At 32.0% G+C, this 24,941-nt stretch overlaps 1 protein-coding gene and 1 non-coding gene across 2 annotated transcripts in view; both read right to left on the bottom strand.

The window, feature by feature from the left end:
* Smp_131940 (putative patched 1) overlaps positions 1-22,585 on the bottom strand; it is a gene marked incomplete at its 5' end in the record, with an annotated part of 35,519 nt that extends 12,934 nt beyond the window's left edge. Inside the window, 11 exons of the mRNA XM_018789394.1 lie at positions 41-367; positions 3,910-4,126; positions 7,560-7,717; positions 9,099-9,156; positions 10,008-10,166; positions 13,032-13,175; positions 13,288-13,704; positions 14,786-15,002; positions 18,452-18,555; positions 19,724-20,301; positions 22,531-22,585. Coding sequence (XP_018654842.1) covers positions 41-367; positions 3,910-4,126; positions 7,560-7,717; positions 9,099-9,156; positions 10,008-10,166; positions 13,032-13,175; positions 13,288-13,704; positions 14,786-15,002; positions 18,452-18,555; positions 19,724-20,301; positions 22,531-22,585 — 2,434 coding nt within the window. The remainder of the gene's footprint in view (positions 1-40; positions 368-3,909; positions 4,127-7,559; positions 7,718-9,098; positions 9,157-10,007; positions 10,167-13,031; positions 13,176-13,287; positions 13,705-14,785; positions 15,003-18,451; positions 18,556-19,723; positions 20,302-22,530) is intronic.
* On the bottom strand, positions 12,595-12,661 carry Smp_tRNA_00515_Gln_TTG.1.1. Its single transcript has one exon. It is a non-coding gene (tRNA).
* Positions 22,586-24,941: the final 2,356 nt, after the last annotated feature.

Here is a 24,941-nt window from a genome sequence, read left to right as displayed (position 1 = left end):
GTATGTTGTGTTAGTGACTGACTAGATACCGGCCGAGAACCAGGCAGATCAGAACCACGAGCAATAATATGAAAATTACTCAAACCAAAAGCTTGATCTGCCGTTTTTATAAATCCATATTCAATGGTATCTGAAGGTGTTAAACTGGACCAATCCAAACCTAAGCGTAGTTTAAAAGTTGCACAAAGCACAGCTGCACAAAATAATCCAAGACCTAATAAGCATATACACAACTGTACACTCCAATGACTAGTAATGAAAAAAGCGAAGTGTCTAGTGAACCGTACAAGTAATGAAGAAGAAATAGTTGTTTCGGACTCTGAATAAGATTCGGATTTATTTACGCATTTCTGTAGACTTCCTTGCTCTGGTATTGAAGTGACGTCCTGACAAGTAGGGCAGTTTTTTCCACACTAAAGAAATAAGATTAAATAAATCGTGATATTACTTCAAATAAAAAAGATAATGATTTACAGTTTAAAAAAAATACGCTTGAAACAATAGTAAAATCACTGTAATTATCAATAAGCCCCCTTGACGGATATCCACACAGCTATAAGGACACCTGATCCACTGGTTAAAGAACACAACTTTCAGCCAGTTAGTTGAGAATGCACACTGCTGTAAATGTACTTTAGCTCAGGCAGCCGGTAGAAGCATCATTAGCCCTCACTATAAACAATATAGCTGCAACCGAAGTACATAAATGTTTATTTCTAAACGAGTTACACTTTGAGGGAGTACTAAAGTTTAGTGATTCAACCATTAACACGGAAGTAGATTAGGAAGTGTTTTAAAATTGTGATACAAGGATTGAAAATACCATGTTGCTTTTTCCCACTTGGTCACTATATCCCTTAAATTAAACATCACAAAAAAAGCAGTAAGACTAATTTCTATCAATACATGTAATATAATAAAAATAACTCATAACAGTGAGTAAAAATAGCAACTGAAATGTATATACTTCAACGATCCACGATCCCGCACCCGCGGGATTCGAACCCAGGACCTACCAGCTCCGCGCCGGAGCACTTAACCGACAGACCACTGAGCCGGCAACCAACGGTGTTAATGTCTAACTTCAACTGATCCACGAAGTTGAGCAACCGTTCACCAATTGTCTTCAGTGAGTTGATATCTCTACAACAGACTTCGTTGAACTCTACTGGTCACTGCTTCCCACTAGAATTCAAGGAAACATTCCTTACAGTCAGTCACTAGTGAGCATATGATTATAGATCAGAAGGGGTGCACTGCTGAGAAGTCCCATAATAGGACGAAACAGCAGTCCAGTGCTCCCAGGTTTTCCATGGTGGTCTAGCTTCAATTGACTCATGATTTCAACTATGAAAATATTGAAATATACACAAAAAACTCCTTCTGATCTATAATTTTAATGTGTTAAGTTCTATTGATAAATAGATTATTCACGAAATCAACATACTGGATATATTACACTCTAGAATGCTTTCTTTTAAAAGAAAAAGAACGGAGAGGATTTTTTTACTCTCATTTATACACATTCAAGTCAAAACATACAAGAAAAAACACGTTAAAAATGCAAGGTAAAGAGAAATCTAGCTAGTTAATTTGCTTATACGACTATTATCGTATATTTATATATCACTATATATTTGTTATAATTACAGCCTTATTGTCCAACAATGCTTTTTCCTTTTTCACCACATGAAATACAGAAAGCTGATCGATAAAGAACAAAAAACTAAAAACAGAAAGTTTTCGAGAAAAAAATTGATACTTTTTGTCAGAACCAATCAAAATATTTTGTGACATTTGTTTTGTGTATTTGTGATTGGACAGGTTAGACATTCTGGTTCTTGAAATCATAAACACATTTATACATACATACACATGTTCATTTTTATGGTGAAAACTTATTTTTGGCTAATGTACATAATAGTAACTGATTGTTTTTATTACACAGTGATATTTACTTATTGATACACAAGCACACCAACAGGTAGGTTGAAATTGGAAGAGAAGAAAAACATTGACACTACCATCAACACCTACATATATACCTACCTACATCAGCGTTTAATGGAAAAAGAAGGATAGAAAACAGAGAAGAAAGAAGGTAGTTTTCAATACTGTGTACAAGCACAGTCTACGAGAAAAAAGAATTAGGGAAGTGATAAACAAAAATTGTAGATATTTCAAATGAAACCACAGTTACACTGGATTGAATGTAGTTCAAATGTGAATATTTTCCGCAACAAAAAATATCAAATCAAATTAACAGTATTTTGAAGATATGTTAAGTAAGCTGATTTTGTAGAAACCAAACCAGAGCTAAAAATTGAACATGCATTCAGTTTTGAAAAAAAAAAGACTGAAAACTGAGACTATGACGTATGATTGGTATGAAAAGCTAGGCATGCCTCAATGATTTTATGCCAATATAATTATCATACATTGTTCCTTTATCGACAGATTAAAACTAATCGGAATTTACTAGTTAATCGACATGACAAATCATTATATCTTACTCGAAATATACTATTACGACCATTTCATTACATTACATAAACTTGCCCAGGGATTTCATACTAATAGTACTCAGTCAATAATATTAATTAAGGTGATAAGCCATACACTGGCCTGTAATCGACTATTCTAAACGTTCGGGTAACTCAATAGTATAGAGTCAGCGAGCTTGTTGAGAGATCTGAAGGTTTTGGTTTCGATCTTAGGGGGGAAGTTTTGAGAGGGCATTGTTGATCAGCCCAATAATAAAACGTAACACCTGTTCTAGTTTCCGACAATTTTTTAGATATCAATCTGTGATGGAAATGATCTTCAAATAAAAGAACAATTTCACTCTAATGTGCCCACTAGTAACTAGTTTCATAAAGAAATCCCACAATTTTAGTAGGAACCCGAGACCGGTAGAGTTAAACCATGTTGAATCTGAGACTAATATCATCAATACTAATGTATGAATGGTCAAAGAATCTCATTTTAAGAGGTAACAGTCAACTGCTACTGTTCGTACTTTGATCTTTCATATCATACATCACTCACATAAAGAATATTTATCGGATAAGTGTCGTAAGTGGATGTATACTTTGGAAATTAACTCAAGAATGAAGATGTCAAAATCATGAATTACCAGTTGAAAAATTTTCAACTTTTTCTTTGTCCTTGCCCAGCGTTCTATCCTTGGACAAATCAACTGAAAACAATATCGATGTAGGAAACTTTGAAAGGTGATGCATTTTTAAACTACATATATAATGCATATATATATATATATATATATATATATATATATCCTGAAGTAAATTCATAGTATATTTGCGTTACTACACAAATAATACACTGCATTATCTATCTAGAATGATTTACATATAAAGAGTAGTTAACCGATAGTACCATTATTATTTGTTATTCATTGCAAGATAACTAAACATATAATTGTGACATGTAAAGAAATCTAGATAAAATGTAACTTTATTATAAAACTAACCTCCAAAACTGATACATTTTCAGTTCCACTAGACTCTGAAATATTATTTGTAGTATTTGTTTCTTTATCTTGATTACCAGTTACAGTAACTGTAGTATGAACAGTATTAGCATTAGAGTTAGCTGTTCTCTTGACAATCGCTTTAGTAACTTCATTATTAAATTTGGAAGAAGACGATGAACGTTTTGATCTAGAAAGATGATTAACTACATTGACTTGTATAGTTGGATGTGAAAAACCAGAACTGATACATGTTTCTGGTAAATTAATAGAAATATCACGATTACCTCCTGTCAATTTTTTTGAGTTTATATAACGACAATGTCGACAATGATAGTGATGATTATGATAATGGTGGTGATGATGGTGGTGATGATGATGACGATGAGAACGGTTAGGAATTAAATTTTTACTACCAGAATAATAATTAAATGTTCGTAAATGACATGATTCAGATTGACAAAAAGTGGTTAATTTTTGAGGATTTGACACAATTGTTGTTTCCAGTTCCGGTTGACGTAAACAACAAAACACATCTAGACGCTTTTGATTACGGCGAGTGGCATCAAGTTGTAATAGAACAGGAAAGAGCATAAATACACTGATTGACTGTACAATAATAAGAATACCAGCCTGTGATAACAAAGGATAAGATAAATTACGTAATGAAACTACTACAAATTATAAAAACGAAAGGAACGGAAATTCTGTAAAATGAATGTATTTGCATTTTTTATGCCAAGTCATTATGTTAACCATAAGTTGTTCCTTTGTCAGGTAAATTAACAGAGTATCATCTAGAGTTTTGATAGCAGCCAAAGGATGATCAAGACATTTTAAAGCACCTTGCATTAATGTAGAAGAGGGATTAAGGTCATAGAGGGATGAGAAGTTGGACGTATTGCTTTTGTACGCAAATCTTAGGCTTGAAGAAAAGTGGGTCGCCAACGTCTCAGTAGTGCATAAGCTTTTGGTTCAACCTCTTTGATTCGATTCTTTCCACTGTGTAGGTCAGTTTGAAGGACGATTTCCTTCGACCAACGTGCCCAGAGTTGGTGGGGTGCTCCTGTATTGAGCGACTGAGAGGAAAGTTTTACTAAGGGATTTTGAAGTTCGGTTATTTAAGATTTCCGCTAACGTATCTCTTTTAGATTCAATATTCATAAAAAGAGTTTTATCTTGAATTGTTGGTGATCTTTCAGGTTGTAGCCTTGATGTTAAGTTTTTATCGATGAATCAAAGTGGATAGCCATTTTTGTGATGACTATATGTCGAAGTTGAAGTAATTCGTCATCTTTAGTATTATTATAGAACATTCACATAACTCTCGAAGATAAAGAGTGAATTAGATCTTTCTTTCTACTCAAAGAGACCCAAATATGAAAATTCGTATACCGACTACTTTAAATCATTATTCTGTATATAAGTCTCTGTAGGAAACCATCTAACTTTTTACGCAACAGAAAATCAGTTCACTAATTCAAGTCTGAACTTTACGTGCGAAAGCTATAGTTCCAACTTCTCATCTTTCTATAACCCTAATCCCTCTTCTACATTAAAGCAAGGTACTTGAAATTTCCTCATCATCTATTGGCTGCTATCAAAACTCTAGATGATACTCTGTTAATTTACCTGACAAATGAATAACATAAGAGAGTAATAAATCAATAGATACTTGTTATTATTTATCATTATATTTAATTTCAATGTTACGAAATGTGCTAGGCAATATATATATATATATATATATATATATATATATATATATATAACAGTAAGAAACTGATTACGATCCAGGACGCTAAACAATATTCATTTTTATTTTTGACTTATTTCATTATTCTTGTTCTTGTCATATCAGAAAAAACATATATTACTTTCATTTGATAATTAATAAATTGTACGGTGAATAAAGACCGACTGATGAAATTGTGAGAAATTTCCAAGTTAAACAAACTTATATCTTCAGTATCAAAAGAAGAAAAAGAAAACAGTACTATTCAGCAAAATATTTGTCTAGCATTCGGCAATACAGTGGCAAGTTACATAAACAATAAATTTTTGATTAATTATATACTAGAACTAGAACAAAAGAAAAACTGATTGTTGAATAATAAATGTATGTATACTTTCCTCTACATTAAATTCTAACAATATAATCAAAACATGAAATCAAAAAATCAACATTGTAAAATGTACACAACTCTTGTGGTTACTATGACAAGAAAAAAAAGCAGAAAAAAAGAACTAGAAATGAGAAGAGAAAAGTGAAATTTTCCCACCCAAGTTAAAATGACATATATATATATATATATATGAATGTTTCTAAAGTTTACATTGAGTTTCTTCAGAAATACGTTAAGATAAACTAAACAACATGGTTATATACTATGATTGTTAACAATAGAAGTGTCTTTGATTTGACTACATTGTGAAGGATAACATTTAGCTATGCATAGTCATATTTATTTAACAGATTTTAAATTGCATTGAAACAAGTGTATTTTATACATTCTATTCACTAAAAACAAAACGAAACTTTAATGAAATTCATTGTTGTGCAAAAATTTACGTTTTGTAACTGTTACGTATCACTGTAATACTCATAATTTTGAAAACATATCAACATATCTATCGAAAACGTAAGAAAAAATAAGTGATTACAGAATACTAAGTATTTATAGTGTATTCAATTCAAGTGTTACTTATAGTGTGGTGTGGGCTACTTATATCGACATAAGTAGTATATATCGTGAGTAAGGAACAAAATATCTGACAGCAGAAGATTGAGAAGATCAAGAAAAGAAGAACAGAAATGAAAATCAATTAGTGTGAATATCCAGAAACAATGAAGCCTGAGACAATTAAGAACATTTTGCAAATAGAGTATCAGAGTATGGTTTTTGTATTTTATCAAGCAACGTTGTAATTTATTCTAAATACATAGTTGGTTGTCCTCACCTGTGTTCTCATTCACTACAATAGTATACAGTATGGTATCAGATTACAACTAACGAGTATTCTAACATGGATACAACTTTGGTATTTGGAAGTTGTTGTTGGTTTTTATTTGTAAAAATAATTCCAATGTGACTGTCGAATTTGTACTAAATAAGTATAGAGTTAAGATAAAGTGTACAATAACGTTGGACAGGAAAATTTACAATTTACATAAAATTTGAAATTTCTATCCTGGTGATTATCTACCCTTATGTAAGTATGTACATATATGAATGTTTGAAACTTTACAATAGACCACCAATATCGAACGTTCTCTTTTTCAACCTACAACTAAATTTACAGACATAACTATATAGATAAAGAGGATTTTCTTATTTGTCCATTTGTATAGAATTATATATGTGCGTGTGTATAAATCAGCTTATGCGGTAGGTGATAATATACAGTAAATTAGTCGCCACTTTAGACGACAATTTAACAAATGCTTTTAAAGACTCTTTTTAAATGAACCTAAGAGATAAGAGGAGAAAAGAAACTAGAAGAGATAAAAGTATTTGTTATAATACACATTAAAAAAACTGATCAGAGATGAACAACTTGTAGGGTGGTCTTTACATTCGGAAGATAAATTTATAAAAACGAATTTATTTATAAAAAGACTAAAACTAAAAGAAATAGAATGTGTAGTCATGTATCAGTGTCAATTAATGTACAAATTAGGTGTCTTTCTATTCAATTCTAATATTTAAGTCATATATATGGGAATAACAGACAATAGTGTTTTACAAATCGGATTTAAAATGTTACTAGGTGGTCCAGATGAGATTTTCTTCTATAGTCAAAGTAAAACGTGCTAGTTACAGACAGGTAGACAGAGAGACAAAAATATTGCTGATGATTTGTTCACTACAAAATACCACATTTGTAACTATACTACTTGTAATATGAAAGCATATCCATCCAGTGAAAAATGTTTTAATGCTATTATACATATATATAAATGTATATATACATAATGCACAAAACAAATAATAGAAAATCACAAGTACAGTGAAAAAAATCACTATAGAGAAATTCGTCTAATAAATTTGTTATATCTTTTTACCTGTAAACAGAATTGGCGAATTAACGGGACGGGGATGAATGCAGCAGAAAAGAAAGCACCAGCTAAAGATATTGTACCAAAAAGAAGACTGGGACCATGTACAGATAATACGTGGAAAGGATTGGATGATTTCGATGAGCATGAAGATAAGGAGAATGCTGACGACGAAGTGCTCTAAAATTTAAAAAAAATGGATAAAAAGAAAATCTAGTGGACAATAACAATACATGTGTAAAACAATATTACAAATACACTTAGTTGTATGATACATTGGGACAACATACACACAACTTCAACAATATTATTTTTATTGGGGAGCTGATTCAGTGCTTAAGGATTTCGACTTTTAGTCACTAAATTGTAGGGTTGAACTCCAATAGATCTACATTGTGTTACCGGGTAGTAGCATCAGCTCACAATCAAGTACACGAATCTGTAAATACTAAACGAGAGATTCTAAATTATAGAAAAACTTATCTTTCTGACAGAAATTCAGAGTAATAACTAATATGGTACACATTATTGTATGACCAGAAATGAGAGTGCTTTGATTGTATTCAGCGACAATTGGAAAAACACATGACAGGAATTTAGCAACAAAAAGTATTACAATCCAATATTAATTCAATTCTCATATGGAAACGATAGATCAAAATTAACAATTGTAACAACCAAGATTACAATTTCTAGATAATCCTCTATCAACAAAGAAGAAAATTTATGAATTCAATTAGTCTGCGATATTGGTCACGGATGGCTCTTAGTCGGAGCCCTATCGAAAACCATGAAGCACAGGACAGCTGTTTTTTGCCAGTATGGAATCCCACCGAGAATCAAACTCATAGTTCCGAGATCTCAGCGAACATATAACCGTTAAAGCCATTAGGTGAGTTTTGAATGTTACATATTTACGACTCCAACTAGTTCACAATACAGTGAAATGACAATTCAATCTTATTGATGATGACTGCCTCACCAACCAAAATCGATATGTGATAAATATCTCCTACGAAAAAATTTATGTCCACGAAACTTATTTCCCGAAAATATAATTCGCTTTTTATTTGTTTTTGACAGTGTCATTCTTCACTATCGTAACTTCAACCAATTTTTAAAAGATGAAAACTGAAAGTTCAGTTTTTCTTATTCTAAGAATATGCTAACAATATTCAACATTAGAATCTAATATAAGTTGATTGTTTTATTGGAAAAAATATGAATCGACTGCCTATAAACAGATATAGAGATACAAACTTTGGCAGGCATTCCTGGCTGAAATTATTAACACAAAAATTATTTTTATGTTATACTTTTTATTATTTGGTTTTAATCTAATTAACCAGCATATTTTGTAGTCATTTGTTCTGAATCATTCCAAAATATTCCATACAGTGTAATGAAATACATAAATTTTACTTATCCCAGAAAAAAAACAGAAAAGGCGTAACAAAAAAGAAAGATTCACATCACTAACCAAATCCGAAGGAGGCGGTGAATTTGTCAACAAGACAACACGCCGAGCGATACAGCATTCATGACAGGTGGTCAAAACAAATATACTGTCTACACCCAAACCAAGGAGAAGAAAAGGTAATACCTGTAAATAAATAAATATATATATGACATGAAGAAAAATGAAACACTTTATTTATTGATAGTTTTTAATAAATAGAAGGATTAAAAAAAGGTTATAAAGTAGGCAGCTATGTGCATCAGAGAATTTCACAGCAAGCAAAAAGTTTACATAAATAGTTTATAACCCATAAGCATTTGAGATAAGCCGAGAAGTTCACTACATGAAAATCATCCTCCCAAAATGAATAATCATAGGAGGGGGACATCAATTGTCGTAATATATAAAAAGAATTGAGTACACAGTCTAAAATTTGCTAAACATTAATCGTTTACTAGAAGAAGTGTTAACATGAGTGACTAAGCTTCAATTATCTTAATGAGAAGTCTAGTAAATGACAAAAAAGTACTTAATAATATAGTATTACAAGTTGATTTTTTTAAAAATGACTTGAATAGGAGATAGTTCATAGCCGTTATTCAAGTAAAACCACATTCGTTATCTAGTTGACAGATTAATTTACCCAAATTTGATGTGATAAAGATAATGTATGATTAGTTTATATAGGAAACTGACAGTCTAGATATTGAACAAATGAAATTCCTGTTAAGGTTAGCTGAACAAGATACACAGTATTACGCCATAACGTAATCAGTCTCGATACTTTTCAACCTATTTCTGTAGTCATGTGAGAAGTTGAACTAACAATTTAGCACATATACTTATATATTTAAATGATCATTGGCATTTGTGCAGGACATTTTAAATTTTCAGCTTTAAATAATGATCGAGGGTTTGAAATAGCTGAGTAACAGTGTTGTACTACCAATCACCCACCGTAAAACACACAAAAGTGATCATTATAATAATTCTACCTGAATGGTTAATACATTGAAAGGAATACCAACAGCTGCACATATTCCCAATCCAGCCACTGATGACAACGCTATAATCATTAGTCCACATAATGCCAACCAACACTGTGAACGAACAGGATCTCGCCAACCAAGGAGACAAACTACGCCATAAAGAAACTATATTGAAGTGAAAACAGAAAACAATTAAAATAATTGAAACCAAAAAAAGAAAATTTGTAGTATTTATCTTTATAATATACAAGGAATGTAGAAATCTATGATATCCTTATAAGGGATAGGAATGAACATTTTGACAGTCGTATAATGTCAAAAAATATTCAATTCCAATAATTGCACAGCTTAGCATTACTGACCAATAGACAAATTCATAGAAAAGTGTATTGTAACAGGAAATATTTAACGCAATATTTTCAGCACAGAATTCTCCTACGTCATTGAAACATGAAGTATTGAATAATGAATGAGTATTATTACTATTACTAAGTTTTACAAGTAAATGGTTATAATTTTTAATTTTGTTCTAGCTAATGAATGATTGTACTATCCATGTACATACGAGTTAGACAAAGGGGTAAAGATATTTTTTTCAAAGTAACGTAAAAAGAAAATGCAATAAAGATTTCAAACAACATAACAATTATAAAGATAACCAGGGACTGATATATATATATATATATATATATATATATATATATATATAGAGAGAGAGAGAGAGAGAGAGGTATCCTTGTTTTGTCTTGCTTAAACTGGAACATGTACTTTAACTGACAGATATATACTTATTTGGATGATGAATGATCAAGAGGTTGATTGATATGTTGACGTATACATACGGCAAATCGAAATAATGTGGTTTTATTATTAAATTATGTTTGGAAACAGACCAATGTATACTGTTTGTAGTAACAAAATTTATTCACTCTCAGTTCAAATGTTTCTCTTAGTTTTCTACTGTCGGTTAGTTATCATCAACGTACAACCTGATAAGATATACGTTGATCCGACTCAACATAACACATAACCACGACAAGATGAACAGTAAATTAGTTGAAATAATGAGGTATCTATGATAATGAGAAAGACTGAAGATTGAAAATGAGGTTTGAAATAGCAGAATGAAAAGGTATGTACGAAATAAAACTAAAGTTCAAGATATATAATAAGATAAAGAGAAAATGCATCTGTACAATAATTATCAGATCTCAACCATGTCACTCGATGTCTCCAACTACTATTGATCGCGATAACACCAGGTAGTCCGTATTTATCAAAATGTCTCGAAGCAACAGTTAATATATTTATCGAGAATAGTCAGATAATAATCATTAGCTTGTTGTTAAGGCTATACAAAAGTACAAAATAGAGAAATCGGATTAAAGATGAAATAATCATTATTTCGTATTAAAGTGATTATATATATATATATATATATATAGATAGATAGATAGATAGATAGATAGATAGATAGATAGATAGATTCGCTCTACACTGTAACCGTATCTTATATTCTATACAGAGAACAAAAATAGACAAAAATGAATGGTTTCCTCAAATCAAAGCAAAATAGATGATAGTAAAACTGTTTTTTGTAATTTATGTATTAGAAAATGGGAGGAAAAAACAATTCATTGATTGTCCTAATTAAACACCAGCATACAACAAAATACTATGTATGAAAGTCATGATGGATAATAACACAAGTGCTTGTTATTTAGTTCGTTTATACCAATACCTACATGTATTATCATATATATGGTTATGGATGGTAATAACGATGATTGGAATGATAATGACAATGAAGATGATGACTATTACACGAAAATGTGAAAAATATACAGCACACTTTATTCATTAACTATACAATGTCATGATGACCGTGCGTAAAAGATGCATTTTTACAATGAAAATCAATTATGTACTTAAGTAATAAAAGTTTTTTTGGTGGGCTGGAGTGGAGAGAAACTGATAAAGTGAATAAATGGGAGTATGTTTTTAATATAAAATAAATTCTTATAATCTATCTAATTTCTTTTTATATGAATAACTTAAGGCTTTTAAACGTTTCTCTGTTAAAAATGACAACAGTTGATAAACACGAATAGTGCCAAGGTAAATGGTTGTTTTATCCAAGAATTTCTTAGAGTGAATTCACTTTCAGCGCTAATAACTGATTGCTAAAAAAAAAGCTTTAAATGTAGCTTGAAATTGCTTATTCAGTTGAAAATATAAAAATTAATATAAGAATTTACAGCTTATGTCTTAATTTCACACAGTAAATTACCGTCAATGTTCTTATATATATATATATATATATATATATATATAATATATAATATATTGATAGACAGATAGATCTATAACCAGTCGACAACAGGAGCCTAAATAGAGAATAATATGCCATCAGCCTAAATATCATAAATGCCAAATGAAACAACTATTACAAACAAATATTCTTTAGGGTGAGAAAACATTGTCCATATCATGGTAAGCAAAGATGGATAGTGGCTAGCAGTGGAATCCAAAACGCGCGTTTCGTCCTATTTGGGACTCGTCAGCTGAATGTACCTGCATCTCAGAGTTGATGTTCACTCTGGGACTCGAACCCAGTACTTTTCGCTCCAAACGCAATCGCGTTATCCACTTGGCCACTGAGTCCTGATAGCCATATCATTAACAAATAGTGGCCATAAGAATGAACAAAATTATATCCCCATTTTTACGAGACTCAGAATGAACATGAGCTTTAGGATGCAAGTACATCCAGATGATGAGTCCTAAACAGGACGAAACGTGCGTCCAGGATTCCACTGCTATCTACTATTCATCTATGCCTAAAAATGCTTGTAAATTAGTACCAACATCAAAGCGATCTGTACAGAAAGCATATATACCGAAAGAGGCTGATAGATTCCAGACCTTAACTTTAATGGGAAGACTCAAACAGTCAGTGCATATGAAGTTAGGTGAAGAGCTTTAGATCTGTTCACGATCCAGATTAATAGAACAATAGCAAATACTTACCACCAACAAAATGCAACCAATCAATGTGAGAGGTCCTAGACGGAGTGTAATCTCTTGTAAGAGGTCATGTAATGAAGCACTAGTAAATGCGAAGAATTGCCATCCAACATTAGTTTGTAAACCAGTGTTGTGTTCTATTATCAACTACAATAAACATTGAATGAAAGTTGTGTTGATTAATAAACAGAAATTTAAAATTAACAAATCAAGCATAACGAGTTAATTTCCAGTGGGGGAAAAAAATCAAATAACTTACACGTCTTAGATTCCGTCTCCATTCACGTAAAACATGTCTAGCATCATCTAATGTCCAATCTTCATGTTTGTATGGATCATTTCGTCTAACTGCCTCATATAAATCTCTTGGAGATCTCAGCAAGATAAGTGATTGAAGTGAATTAGCTTTTATTAGATAAGAAAGATTTTTTGAACCCTGACTGGTTTTATTGAATTTAACTGACGAAGATGAAAAAAAGTGACCAGAAAATTGTGAAGATCTGGTTTTATTTTGATTTAAATTAAATGAGACTTTTCGGTGATTTGTATGTGAAGGTGTATCAAAACTATTATTAGTATGAACTCGACCACCAACTATTATCTCCTCTGGCCAATGAAGCAGTTTGGAAGCGAATCCTGGACAACCACCACTAAGTATCTTGGAGATATATGGAGCCTGTACAAAATTTCAGAATGAAATCAAAGCAATATTTATACTCGCTATTATATCAAAAATTGAAAATATTAGGGGGAAACAACAGAAATATCCTATTTGGATAGTAATAGAATTTCTATTATGTAGATTTTATATGTAACAAGAGCGGTCAGTCAACACTTAAGTCAGAATTTTCAACACCGATGTCAAGAAAGTTCTATTGTAAGGAGCTGAAACTTGGCAAATCACCATAACCACCATCACCAGAAATTGCAGGTATTTATAAACAGTTGTCCACACACAAGATACTCCAGATCAATTGGTCAAACAAAATCAGCAATAATTGACGGTAGCAGAGAACAAATCAGCTTCCAGATTAGGAAATAAGGAAGCAAATGAGAAACACGTCGTAAAAATCATCAAGCTGCATCATAAATCAATTCTTAAGTTAGAATCCCGACGGAAAAAAGAGTACATTACTCCGGGGATTGTAGGCAGACATCAAAAGTGTGAACGGCATACGAGAGCAACTGGAAAGAGCAGCCCAGAACAGAGTTGGTTGAAGATTCTTAGTCGGTGGCTTATGCTTCAAGAGGGGTAACGGACTTAAGTTAGTAAGCAAGATTTAATATAATAAATTGTTTGTCTGTGAAACTGTTTATTTTTAGAATAAATAACTGATAAATATTTGCTCGGTACTGATATATTGGTACATGAAGTAGTTAACTCAGTTATGATCATGTTTTTTTAATTACAAGGTACCGGGAATCTAAAAAGAAGTACATACAATGATCGAAACAAAAAGCTGAACCAGAATTATGTTACTTTTGTAACCAACATCAGTTAATAAAACTAATTACGCAACCGGATATTCGACAGATGATTCAATTCTAAGATGTCAAATACAGTACAGTGTATTATTATACAAACCAATGAAGAAATGATCTGGATAAGGCTAGTAGCATTTCTGACATTATCACATGTCAGTTTAAAAAAACAAACTGAACAGCTTCAAAGTTTGATTTTAAATGCACTTCTTATAAACCTGACAATGTAATCAAATCAATAACAGTTGAATGGTTGTTTATCTATACACACTCACCTTTCCCCTATAATTGGGAGCTGATACTGGACAAGCTGGATCTAATGGATCTAAACAAGAACGATTCAAATAGCCATGATCAATACCAGAATCATGAAATAGATTAATTAAATTTTTAATTTCAATTTGTGAATAATTTCCATAGCGTTTAGAAAGGTCTTGAAGTAATCCAACAGGATCAATATTTGTCCATTGAAATAGAAAGCGTTTATCAAACCTGATAATCATAACAAAAAAGACAAAAAACGAGCAAACAAGCGTTAGCATGTGATCAAATTAGGTTAATGACAGTTTTACTGGTTGCTTTTTCATTACATATGAGGTATTAACTGGAATATAACAACATATAATTTGATATAAATCACTGTACAGTAAACTATAGAACTATTATTCCATTATTAACCAAGAAAATATTTTAGAGATTATATAATTTTCCTAGTTTAAATCATAAAGTTAAGCAATCACGCACAAGTCCGAAGGTTTTGGGTTCAACCCCCCGCGGTGGGGTGGTCATGGATGGACATTGTTAAGAGGTTCCATGCTAGAATGAAACAATGACAAAGTGTTTCCTGATTAAAAACACGAAGTTCAGCAAAGGGATCTCTTTTCAACGAATTCGTTATCAAGCTGTACAATCGTATATATATGAAAATGATTTTGGTTTTTGTTAAAGTACTAATTCCGTGAGGAAATGTGAACACGAATAACCAAGATGACGTAATAGAAAGATTATAATACTATATTGTGTAGTACGAGTAATAACAATAGATTCAGTGAATATAATAAGATGTTGTTAAAAGCCTTAAAAATAAGGGGATAACAACCCAAGATTTATATGATCACATACACCCAATGGGTTCAATCATCCCGCGCTTATATGGACTACCGAAAGTACATAAACCTGGTCTACCGTTCCGACCTATTTTGGATATGTCGAGTTCACCATATCACCGAATAGCCCAATGTATAGCTGAAAAAATTGGAACCAGTTAGAAGGCAAGTATCTAAATATTCTATTCATGATACTTTCAAATTTATTGATCGTATTAAGGGTGTTAATACCTCCGGAAAACACATTATCTCGCCTGACTTTAACTCTTTGTTCACTAATGTACCTTTAACGGAAACGATATGTTATATATGTGATTATATTGATTCTAACAACATAAATCTAGGTTTGCCAACTGAACACTTGAAAGAACTATTGTTATGTTGTACCTTTAATGTCCAGTTCAGGTTCAACAATGAAATATATAGACAAAGAGATGGGATCGCAATGGGGTCTCCATTGGGTCCAATTCTAGCAGACAGTTTCATGGCAAAACTAGAAAACGACCAACTCAGTTCAATGATCAATCGATTTCACGTATATGTAAAATACATGGACGCCACATTTGCCGTTTGTGACGATAATATTGGTTCAGATGATATCTTACACACCTTTGACTCATGCCACCCTTCCATAGACTTCATGTTAGAAAGAGAACGAGAACGATCAATCCCTTTTCTCGATCTACGTCTGATGAGAAGCAATGGTTTTTTAAAAGGGTCCATCTTTGGAAAACAAACGTGGAATAGCCAGCTGACCAACTTCTATAGCTGGGTTCCGTTAAGAAGAAAGAGAAACCTCATTCATTCTCTAGGTTATCGAATACATCGGATATGCAGTACGGAATGCATTAACGAAGAACTCGCATTTCTCAAGAAAACCTCGACGAGAAAAATGACTACCCAGACCGTTTCATAGAGAAGAATATGAATAGAATTAGTTTCGACAGGAAACCTAGATTTTCCGTCCCAAAGAAAAACCTTTATATAAGTCTGGAATTTGAAGGTGATCAAACATCAGACGTAATCAAAAATCTTCTGACAACAACGATTAAAAGGACATTTAGTGAGGCTAAACTACGAATAACCTTCACTAGTAGGGACTTATTTTCTGTATCCATAAAAGATAAGCTTCCGAGCCTGGTCGACTATATGTGCATCTACCAGTTTACCTGCTCTTGTGGAGCAAGGTACATTAGCCGTAGCCAGCGCTCGCTTTCAACTCGGATACGGGAACATATCCCAGTTTGGTTCTACAAGGGTGAAAGGAAAGCATTTAGGAGTTCTATACTTGAACACCTAATTCGTTGAAAAGAGATCCCTTCACTGAACTTCGTGTTTTTAATTTTTAGTGTTTCCTGATTTTCAGTGATAGTCTAGTTAAGAACAGTATGTGGTTTAAACAATAAAATATTATGTTAATATATTGATAAAAAGTGTTACATACTTGAAATCTGTAAAATACACATTGAGAACTTTAATAGTATTTAGATCATTGTCTTTTCATTCAGATACATACAAATCACTCATCAAATAGTAATGAAGATATAGAGGGTTTTATTGAGTTATTTATAAACTTAGTGAACATCAATTGTAAACTACTATGTTTGATTTGATTGAAAGGTTGTGAGACATAATCATTCAGACATAGAACTTGGACTGTTTATTTTCGTAAATTTTATTAGTGTAAACTATAAACCATAAAGCTACTTTTTGTGTAAATCATCAAAATGATAATACAATAAGACTGCTAATATGATTGGTTCAGATAGGAAATAATAAAGTCTATGATATTCAATAATCGTAGATCGCAGTGAAGTAATTATGACAGCTCCATGCAATACACATCCACTAAACCATAATTTGATTACAATCTATGAGATAAAACTCCATAACCAGTAATAAGATAAAACGTTTAATGGTTAAATATCTGTATACATGATAAATAAATAGAATAAACGATTAAATAACCGCAGACTTACATCTTCTACCTTTTATTATGATTTAATTGAACACATAAATATTGGTACAACGAAGCACCAGATACGTATGTGCCACACAAATCTTTTTTGGTTTGTGTGAGGGCTGTGATACTGCCCGAGTGCACAGTCCGAAGCAGGTGGTTTTTTAGGGGGACACACCCCAAATGCCCTGGTACGGTCGAGAGTGGGGAGAGTCAGCTCTCCCTATCCAAATGCTCTCACATGGCCACGCGAATATATAGCCTCTACAAGGGAAGTCCTACTCACTACCTTCTAGTGGCACCGGTGTTGTTTACCAAATTGAGAGGACGAAAAGCGAATGTCCGGCGCTTTAACCGGCTTGATGGACATGGAGGGTCCACCTAGAGGAGTTGGAAAACCCTGATTCCAAACCAATGGTGAACATGGGCCCCATTATCCTGAGGGAACGAATGGCGTATGAATCAATTGTTGGTCACCGGCTACCATGGGACTACATCTCTTCACGATGCTCCACTGTCTTGTGGATCAGACCTTTAGGTCAAAGGCTTGGAGTGTGGCCCCCTAAGAAAACCGCCTGCTTCAGTCTGGGCACCCGGGCAGTATCACAGCCCTCACACAAATCAAATGAGATTTGTGCGGCGCATATGTATCTGGTGCTTCGTTGTACCAATATTTATGTGTTAAAATAAATAAATAAATACTCAATTACAAAAACTGGTTAGAGATAAAATTGATTTGTGATGAAAAGAATTTTTCATATCAACAAGGAACGACAATCAAGTCAGTCAAAATCGAAACATCATGGAGATAAGCCAAAGTAACCATTAAAATTAAGTCATAAATAGAAAAACGATAACAATATAACGATACCTACCAAGGGACCCACATTCCTTCCTCAGGACCAAGAACTTTCGCACCTTCCCAAAAACAATCCAATGGTGTGATAATAATGCACGGTATAATCCTATCCAGATAAGCCTAATAAATAATGAAGTGCAGTTTGGTAATTTGTTAAACGATGTATATATATATATATATGACTAAAATAGTTCGTTGTATTGTATTGCGCATGTAGTAATTTCTACGGAAACAACTCATAAAAAGCGGTCTGCGAAACACTAAACATAATCAAAAGCTAGATATTTATGGTTAAAGTAAGTTCAACTTTCCTACTGAATAATTAACTGAATTAGTATGAATATCAGTCTTATTTTAGACTCCACTATTATGCACTATCGTACAACACAAGGACGTTAGGATAGATTCTGATAAGTTTTTATAGTTTCCTCAAAATATTCATTCATTTAAACGGGTTAACACTCTCCAGTAAAGAGCTAAAATATTTAGAAAACTAATCATTTCGGTTCTTAGCAAATTTGGATTTAGGATAGCACCGAAATCCAAGACGCACGTTCCGCCCCATCTGAGACCCACCAACTGGATGGATGTACCTGCATTCCAGCCTTCGTTTTTACACTGGGACCCTAACTTTATCAAATGTAGTCCTCAATATCAATAACGGAAAGGCTCAAACAGTTGCATGCATGGGTAAACAAATGTAAAATAATATTACATAACTGAAAGATGTAAAAGTTTGAGTAACTAAAACTATGACGGAAGAATATCAAACTTTACGTGTGATAAACTTATTGATATCCACAAACCTTACACTTTAAATAAATAATTAAATACCCATAATCCTCAAAGATTGTTTAAAGGGTAACCTAAGTAAAACACCCCTACTTTCACATATTATAGCCTGACTACGTGAAGGTTAGTGATACTACTCATTTACTTAGGTTAAGTGAAAGTCTGAGTTTAAGAATATATGTAGAAGAAACAAGCCACCAAACAATACTACGTGGCATGATTTTATTTCTTAGTGAGAATGAACAGTAATTAAGTGAAACGCTACAGATGTATATGCTAGGCTATGTGCAACATATACTGTGCATAGGGTATTATTGGTACTGATTGGTTATCCAAATATCGATAACTACAGTAGAATTCAAGCAAGTAATACTGAGATTGAAAGCTAAGTATCTCAGCTCCCCTGGGTTGATCAAAATTACACAGAAATACAACAGATATATAATTATAAAAACTGGGGAATAAAAAATTACTCAGTACACTAGAAATAACATACTTGTAAATGATGCATTTCAACACCAAACGGTAGGCTAGCACGTTGACATAAATCTTTAAAAGACCATTTCAGTGAACCAACTGTTATTGTAAGTCGCCTTACTTTGATCAAAAACTCCATATGATCTAATAAAGCTTGAGGAGTTAGAATATCAGCATAATTATCATTGTCAACATTACTGTTATCATGAATATTATCTGAATGGATATAATTTGATTTAATTTGTTCAGAAAACGTTTGACTGCTAGTATATGGTATAGTAGTTTGTAATATTGTCTCCATACTACCCATATATTCACGACTATTCAGGGATGAATCTGTTTCAGCTTTAGATTTGGACATAGTTGATGGTAGAGAAAATATATCAGTCTCTTTTTCTTCCATTTCATCTCTTTGAGAATGATATGTCATTCTAGACAATTTAGTATCTTTTGGAAAATAATACAAATCACCATACAATGTTTCAGTATGAACATTTTGTAATGCTTTAGTTAAGTACTTCCATTCAGCAGTAAGACGATCACTTTCTGAAATAAAATACATGGAGGATATGATGTAACTTATTTTATGATAAATATCTAGGACCAATAAAAGTGAGCTTCGAACTAAAGGAAAACTTAATAAACACATTGGATTGAATCCAGATATTCACAGGTAATACATGATATGGTTCCGTATTTTAGATAAAACACTTAAAATAATTATGCTGTGACGCGCATATAACAATAAGCTTCATGAATAAAACCATTTAGTCCATATTATTCATTTGTTTTGATTCAAGGTCAAATGAATCAAAAAACTCAAACGTAGTGGACGAAGACTTGGTAAGGAAGACTAATATATTATCTGTTGCAAAATCACAATGACTTAGCAAAATGTGAAAATCATACACTAAATACATCATTCGCACATCTTTGCGTCGTCTTTTACGTACTCTTTAATTCCTCCGATTCCGTTGTTATTTCGATCGCTCTCTGATTTCTTTCCAGTTCACTTCACTTCAATCTTCCACTTCCGATTTCTGCTACATACTACTTATATCTGTCAGAATAAGTAGAATACACAACACAAGTACTTGTAGGGAGACATACAGTTCAGTGGCTGGCTCACAATTATGCATTATAACCCATACCACCTACTCGTAGTTCAAAATTTGAGTAGTACTAGCAAGATATGTTCAGAAATGTACATATTAGAATAGCATTTCAATCGATTCAGTATACTGTATTTATGAGATAGAAATTCTAACCCCATAGTACATATTATCCATCTCGCAATATACTAATCATGTACTATCACAAAACTTCAACTGTACTGTACCAGACGACGCACGTAGGGAAAAATACTGAGAAGATAAACATTGATTAAACATCGAAATTAATTATAATAACGAATTTAAAATAAAAAGTACCAGTCAATACGACTAACAATTTGTAAACTAGAAGTATTACGACAGAGTAAAAGAAGCGGAGACAAAATGAAACAATGTTGACGAATAAACTCTAATTGTGCACAAACTACGCATCGTTTGAACAAGGCAAAAACAGTAATCCACTGATTGTATTCTGTTGCTTACACCTCAGTTACAGATATAAATAAGTTTAGCTAAACTTTAAGAAGTCATAACCCATAAGAAACTAAAGTATCATCAGCAGACAGCAAAATTGTTTCAAAGAAAGTACTTTAGTGGAAATTTAACATTCACATTTTCGAAAGAGGGTCTATTTTTCTTACAAGTAACCAGATTAATAATTTTAGGAGTATTATTATTCACACAATATGACAAAGATCTTATCAAAAACATAGAAAAGTAAGGAGAAAAAAAACGGGTTAAGATTATTGAATTGTTGTATAATGATTACATGAAAGATGAAAATCAAGTTATTGTGATTACTATTTTTACACACTACATTTAAAGAAATATATATGAAACAAGATGAGATGGTATTCCCACGACGTGTGTGCTTATAAATATCGTAACGGTGTAGTGAATTTGAGTAAAATGTTACTTTGTATTTCATGGGTTATGATAAACGTAAACCCCATTTCGTATCAATATATGCACAATATTACATCAAATGAGTTTATTGGAATTACACTTAAGAAGAATCTTTGGTTTAGAGACTAGTTGACGCAAATAACACTAAGCCAAACATTTGAGTCTTCGCCGTAGATATACATTTCTGTAACCTAATAAACGATCAAACGTTAAATTCCATAATAATAATACTGGTAGTAATAATAATAATGGTAATAATAAGTGGTTCCAATCTTATGACAAACTAATAAATGGTGCCACCACCTATGGATTAAATAACTGTTAATCTTAGCATTAAAATTTCATACATTATTATTTGGCATATATATATATATATATAGGTAGTTTTAAAGATCACTAAATCCGTCGCATGTAGAAATACGTGTGTAAGGTTTATATATATATATATACATACATATATATATATATATATATATATATATATATATATCCTATTGGCGCCAATTCTGTCCTCAGTGTTGTATAATTCTTATCTTGAAACAACAAAAATTTAATAAGGTTAAAAAAAATATTAAGAAATGTATATTTTGTGATACACTACACTGAATGGCGCCATGATTGTGAACCTAATCTATATATGTGGTAGGTTTTGCTATTTGTATTGAAGCAACAAAGAGAAAGAAATAACTCTGTATTTCTAAAATTCATTTTAATAATAGTTACTAGTAGTAACTTAAGGAGTGAAGAAAAAAAATACTTATCAGAATATAATCACTAAAAGGAAAATAATCAACCAATGCACACATACATGTTAGTATACTACCATAAATGAAGGCATCTTCTATCTTACTTAAGCGAGGCATGACAATTTCAAAAATACACAATCAGTAGAATGTTCGACAATTATCATCACTAAGCTTATTTTTAATGGATAGTAGCAGCTAAATCAAAGGACAAAGACATTATTTTTGTTTTAGGAGTGAGAAAGAAAAGATTTTTAGTTCCTCTCGTCGTTGCAAAAACAGAATTGATCCAGTGTGAGAATTTATAATTTATGAAAATGTCACCATAAACCAATTAGTAAATTTTACGCTTTAATGCAGGGTGCAAAAAACAGTGGATATGAATAATATTGCAATATATCGAACCATTATATTCTTATTTGATAATATGCACAAGTTAGCCCTCAAATACAATGTTTAAAAAACCAGATAGAAGCTGGAATGAATTCATATATATAATTCGACTGATAGGAAATACATATCGAGACAACCAAGTTACAGATTTGACGTAATAACGATAAAAAATTCACTTCAACGTAAATCTACATTTAAATTGTCGCAAAACACGGATTGTTAACATACGATCTAGTGTGATATTTAGTTTTGAGATAATTAATCTTAAAGGTCACGTTGTTTTGTGCTTATCAATTTAATAATTGATGTAATAACGTGTTATGAACGGGAATGTACGAAAATGCTGATGAGTACATGATACAGTCGTGAAAGTAACGGAGAAAGTAAAATTAGTCACTTAGTGAGAATAGGTCAGTTGCTCTGTTTTTACGCAAATGTTATTAATCCTCGTTTAATTATATTCATCTAAAAATTCGCATTTACAACGTAACAATGTACACTTTTGTTCTACTGGAGTAACTCTGAAACGTGTACATGTGATAACTTTGAATTATCTCATTACGATCTCCAATCATATTTTTCTATTTTCAATGTGTTTTTTATCATCGTTATTAATTTCGTTTCTCCTTACAATATGTTATTTAAACACGGCAACTTAAACTAACATTACACCGAACTCCAAATTACATCTACCTATCTTCATATCTTTCGGTAAATTTATTAGTACCCGACTCTCTTCAGGTCTTTCGAAACTTGGTTTATCCGAAAAGCAATCGAACAGCTTGGATCAAACTACATACTTCTGATTAGTAAAAATAGCCATCGTTAGAAAACAACTTGCAATAACACAAACGTTTCTGTACTACATTATGAATTACAAATAGTCTTATGCAGGTTGGTAAATTTCTTGAGATGGTGGATTGAACTAGTGATTAACTAATTCAAAATCAAGTAACCGTAAGACTATGTCATGGCGTAGCAGAGTGATGGTAATTTTCTACGACTAACCAACCAAATTAAGGCCATATCATATGTACTGCAAAGGGGACATATATAATATATATCATCTCGAATAAACACGAATCCGAACATTACAACATAAAAATCTTTCAGGCTAGTAACGGCAAAGTAAAAAGTGACTAAGCAATTTAGCACAAAAATTTCGATCACATATGGAAATTGTAAGATTGTACACTTAATACACTTCATATACATATGTATATAAAGGATATTTATCAAGGTAACAGATGACTAAGTCTACCATTAGAACAGTATAAACACAGTAAGGAGGCCACACGCAATTTTAGCTAGCCTTCTGACCTTGAAGAACAGCTTGCATATATATATATATATATATATATATATATATACTAGCATACATACAATATGAGGCTAATAATACACCCACTAGTTTTGTGTAAATGTGAAGGGTAGATCTGTAATGGATGGTCATTCAGAGCTTAGTTACATGTTGGGTGGTCGAGTGAAACTTAACCATAAGGTGCGTACAAATCTATCCAGAACAAACAAAATAAACTTGGTCAATCAACAATTTTACGAATTCAAGAGATTATAGCTATTTGTTAAAACAAATTAATATATGTAACAGTAGAAAAGTGTACAACAATTTTTCACGGACAAGGAAATACGAAACCTAGTAATGAAAACAGTCACGTCCATTTTAAAAAAATATTGATTAGTATAAGTAGGTGATAAAATATAGGCACAGATTTTGCACACATAAAACAAATGAATTACTTTTCAGACACTATGAAAATAAATTAAATATATCCATATAAAAATTATGAAGGAAACTAAGCATCTGAAACAGGAATGTTTTTTTGTATTTGATATGAATAGCACTAACAGTAGGTGCAACTTTATAATCCTGTTTCATAAAATGTATGAAAGCAAAGTGAATCTGGAAAAAATATATCTTAAAACCTAGAAAACTGAAAGATTATTGTTAGACATTTTTTAACTAAGGTGAACATCAATGGAGCGTCTGACTCATAGCTGGAACTGATAACAAAAAACGACTTAAGACTAATTTCGTAAAAAAGAAGAAGGATAACTGAGTGTA

Source organism: Schistosoma mansoni, chromosome W (assembly GCF_000237925.1).
Source record: "Schistosoma mansoni strain Puerto Rico chromosome W, complete genome".
Classification (NCBI taxonomy): domain Eukaryota; kingdom Metazoa; phylum Platyhelminthes; class Trematoda; order Strigeidida; family Schistosomatidae; genus Schistosoma; species Schistosoma mansoni.
The sequence above is the reverse complement of the archived record's forward strand: the minus strand, read 5'-3'. Positions and strand labels throughout refer to the sequence as shown.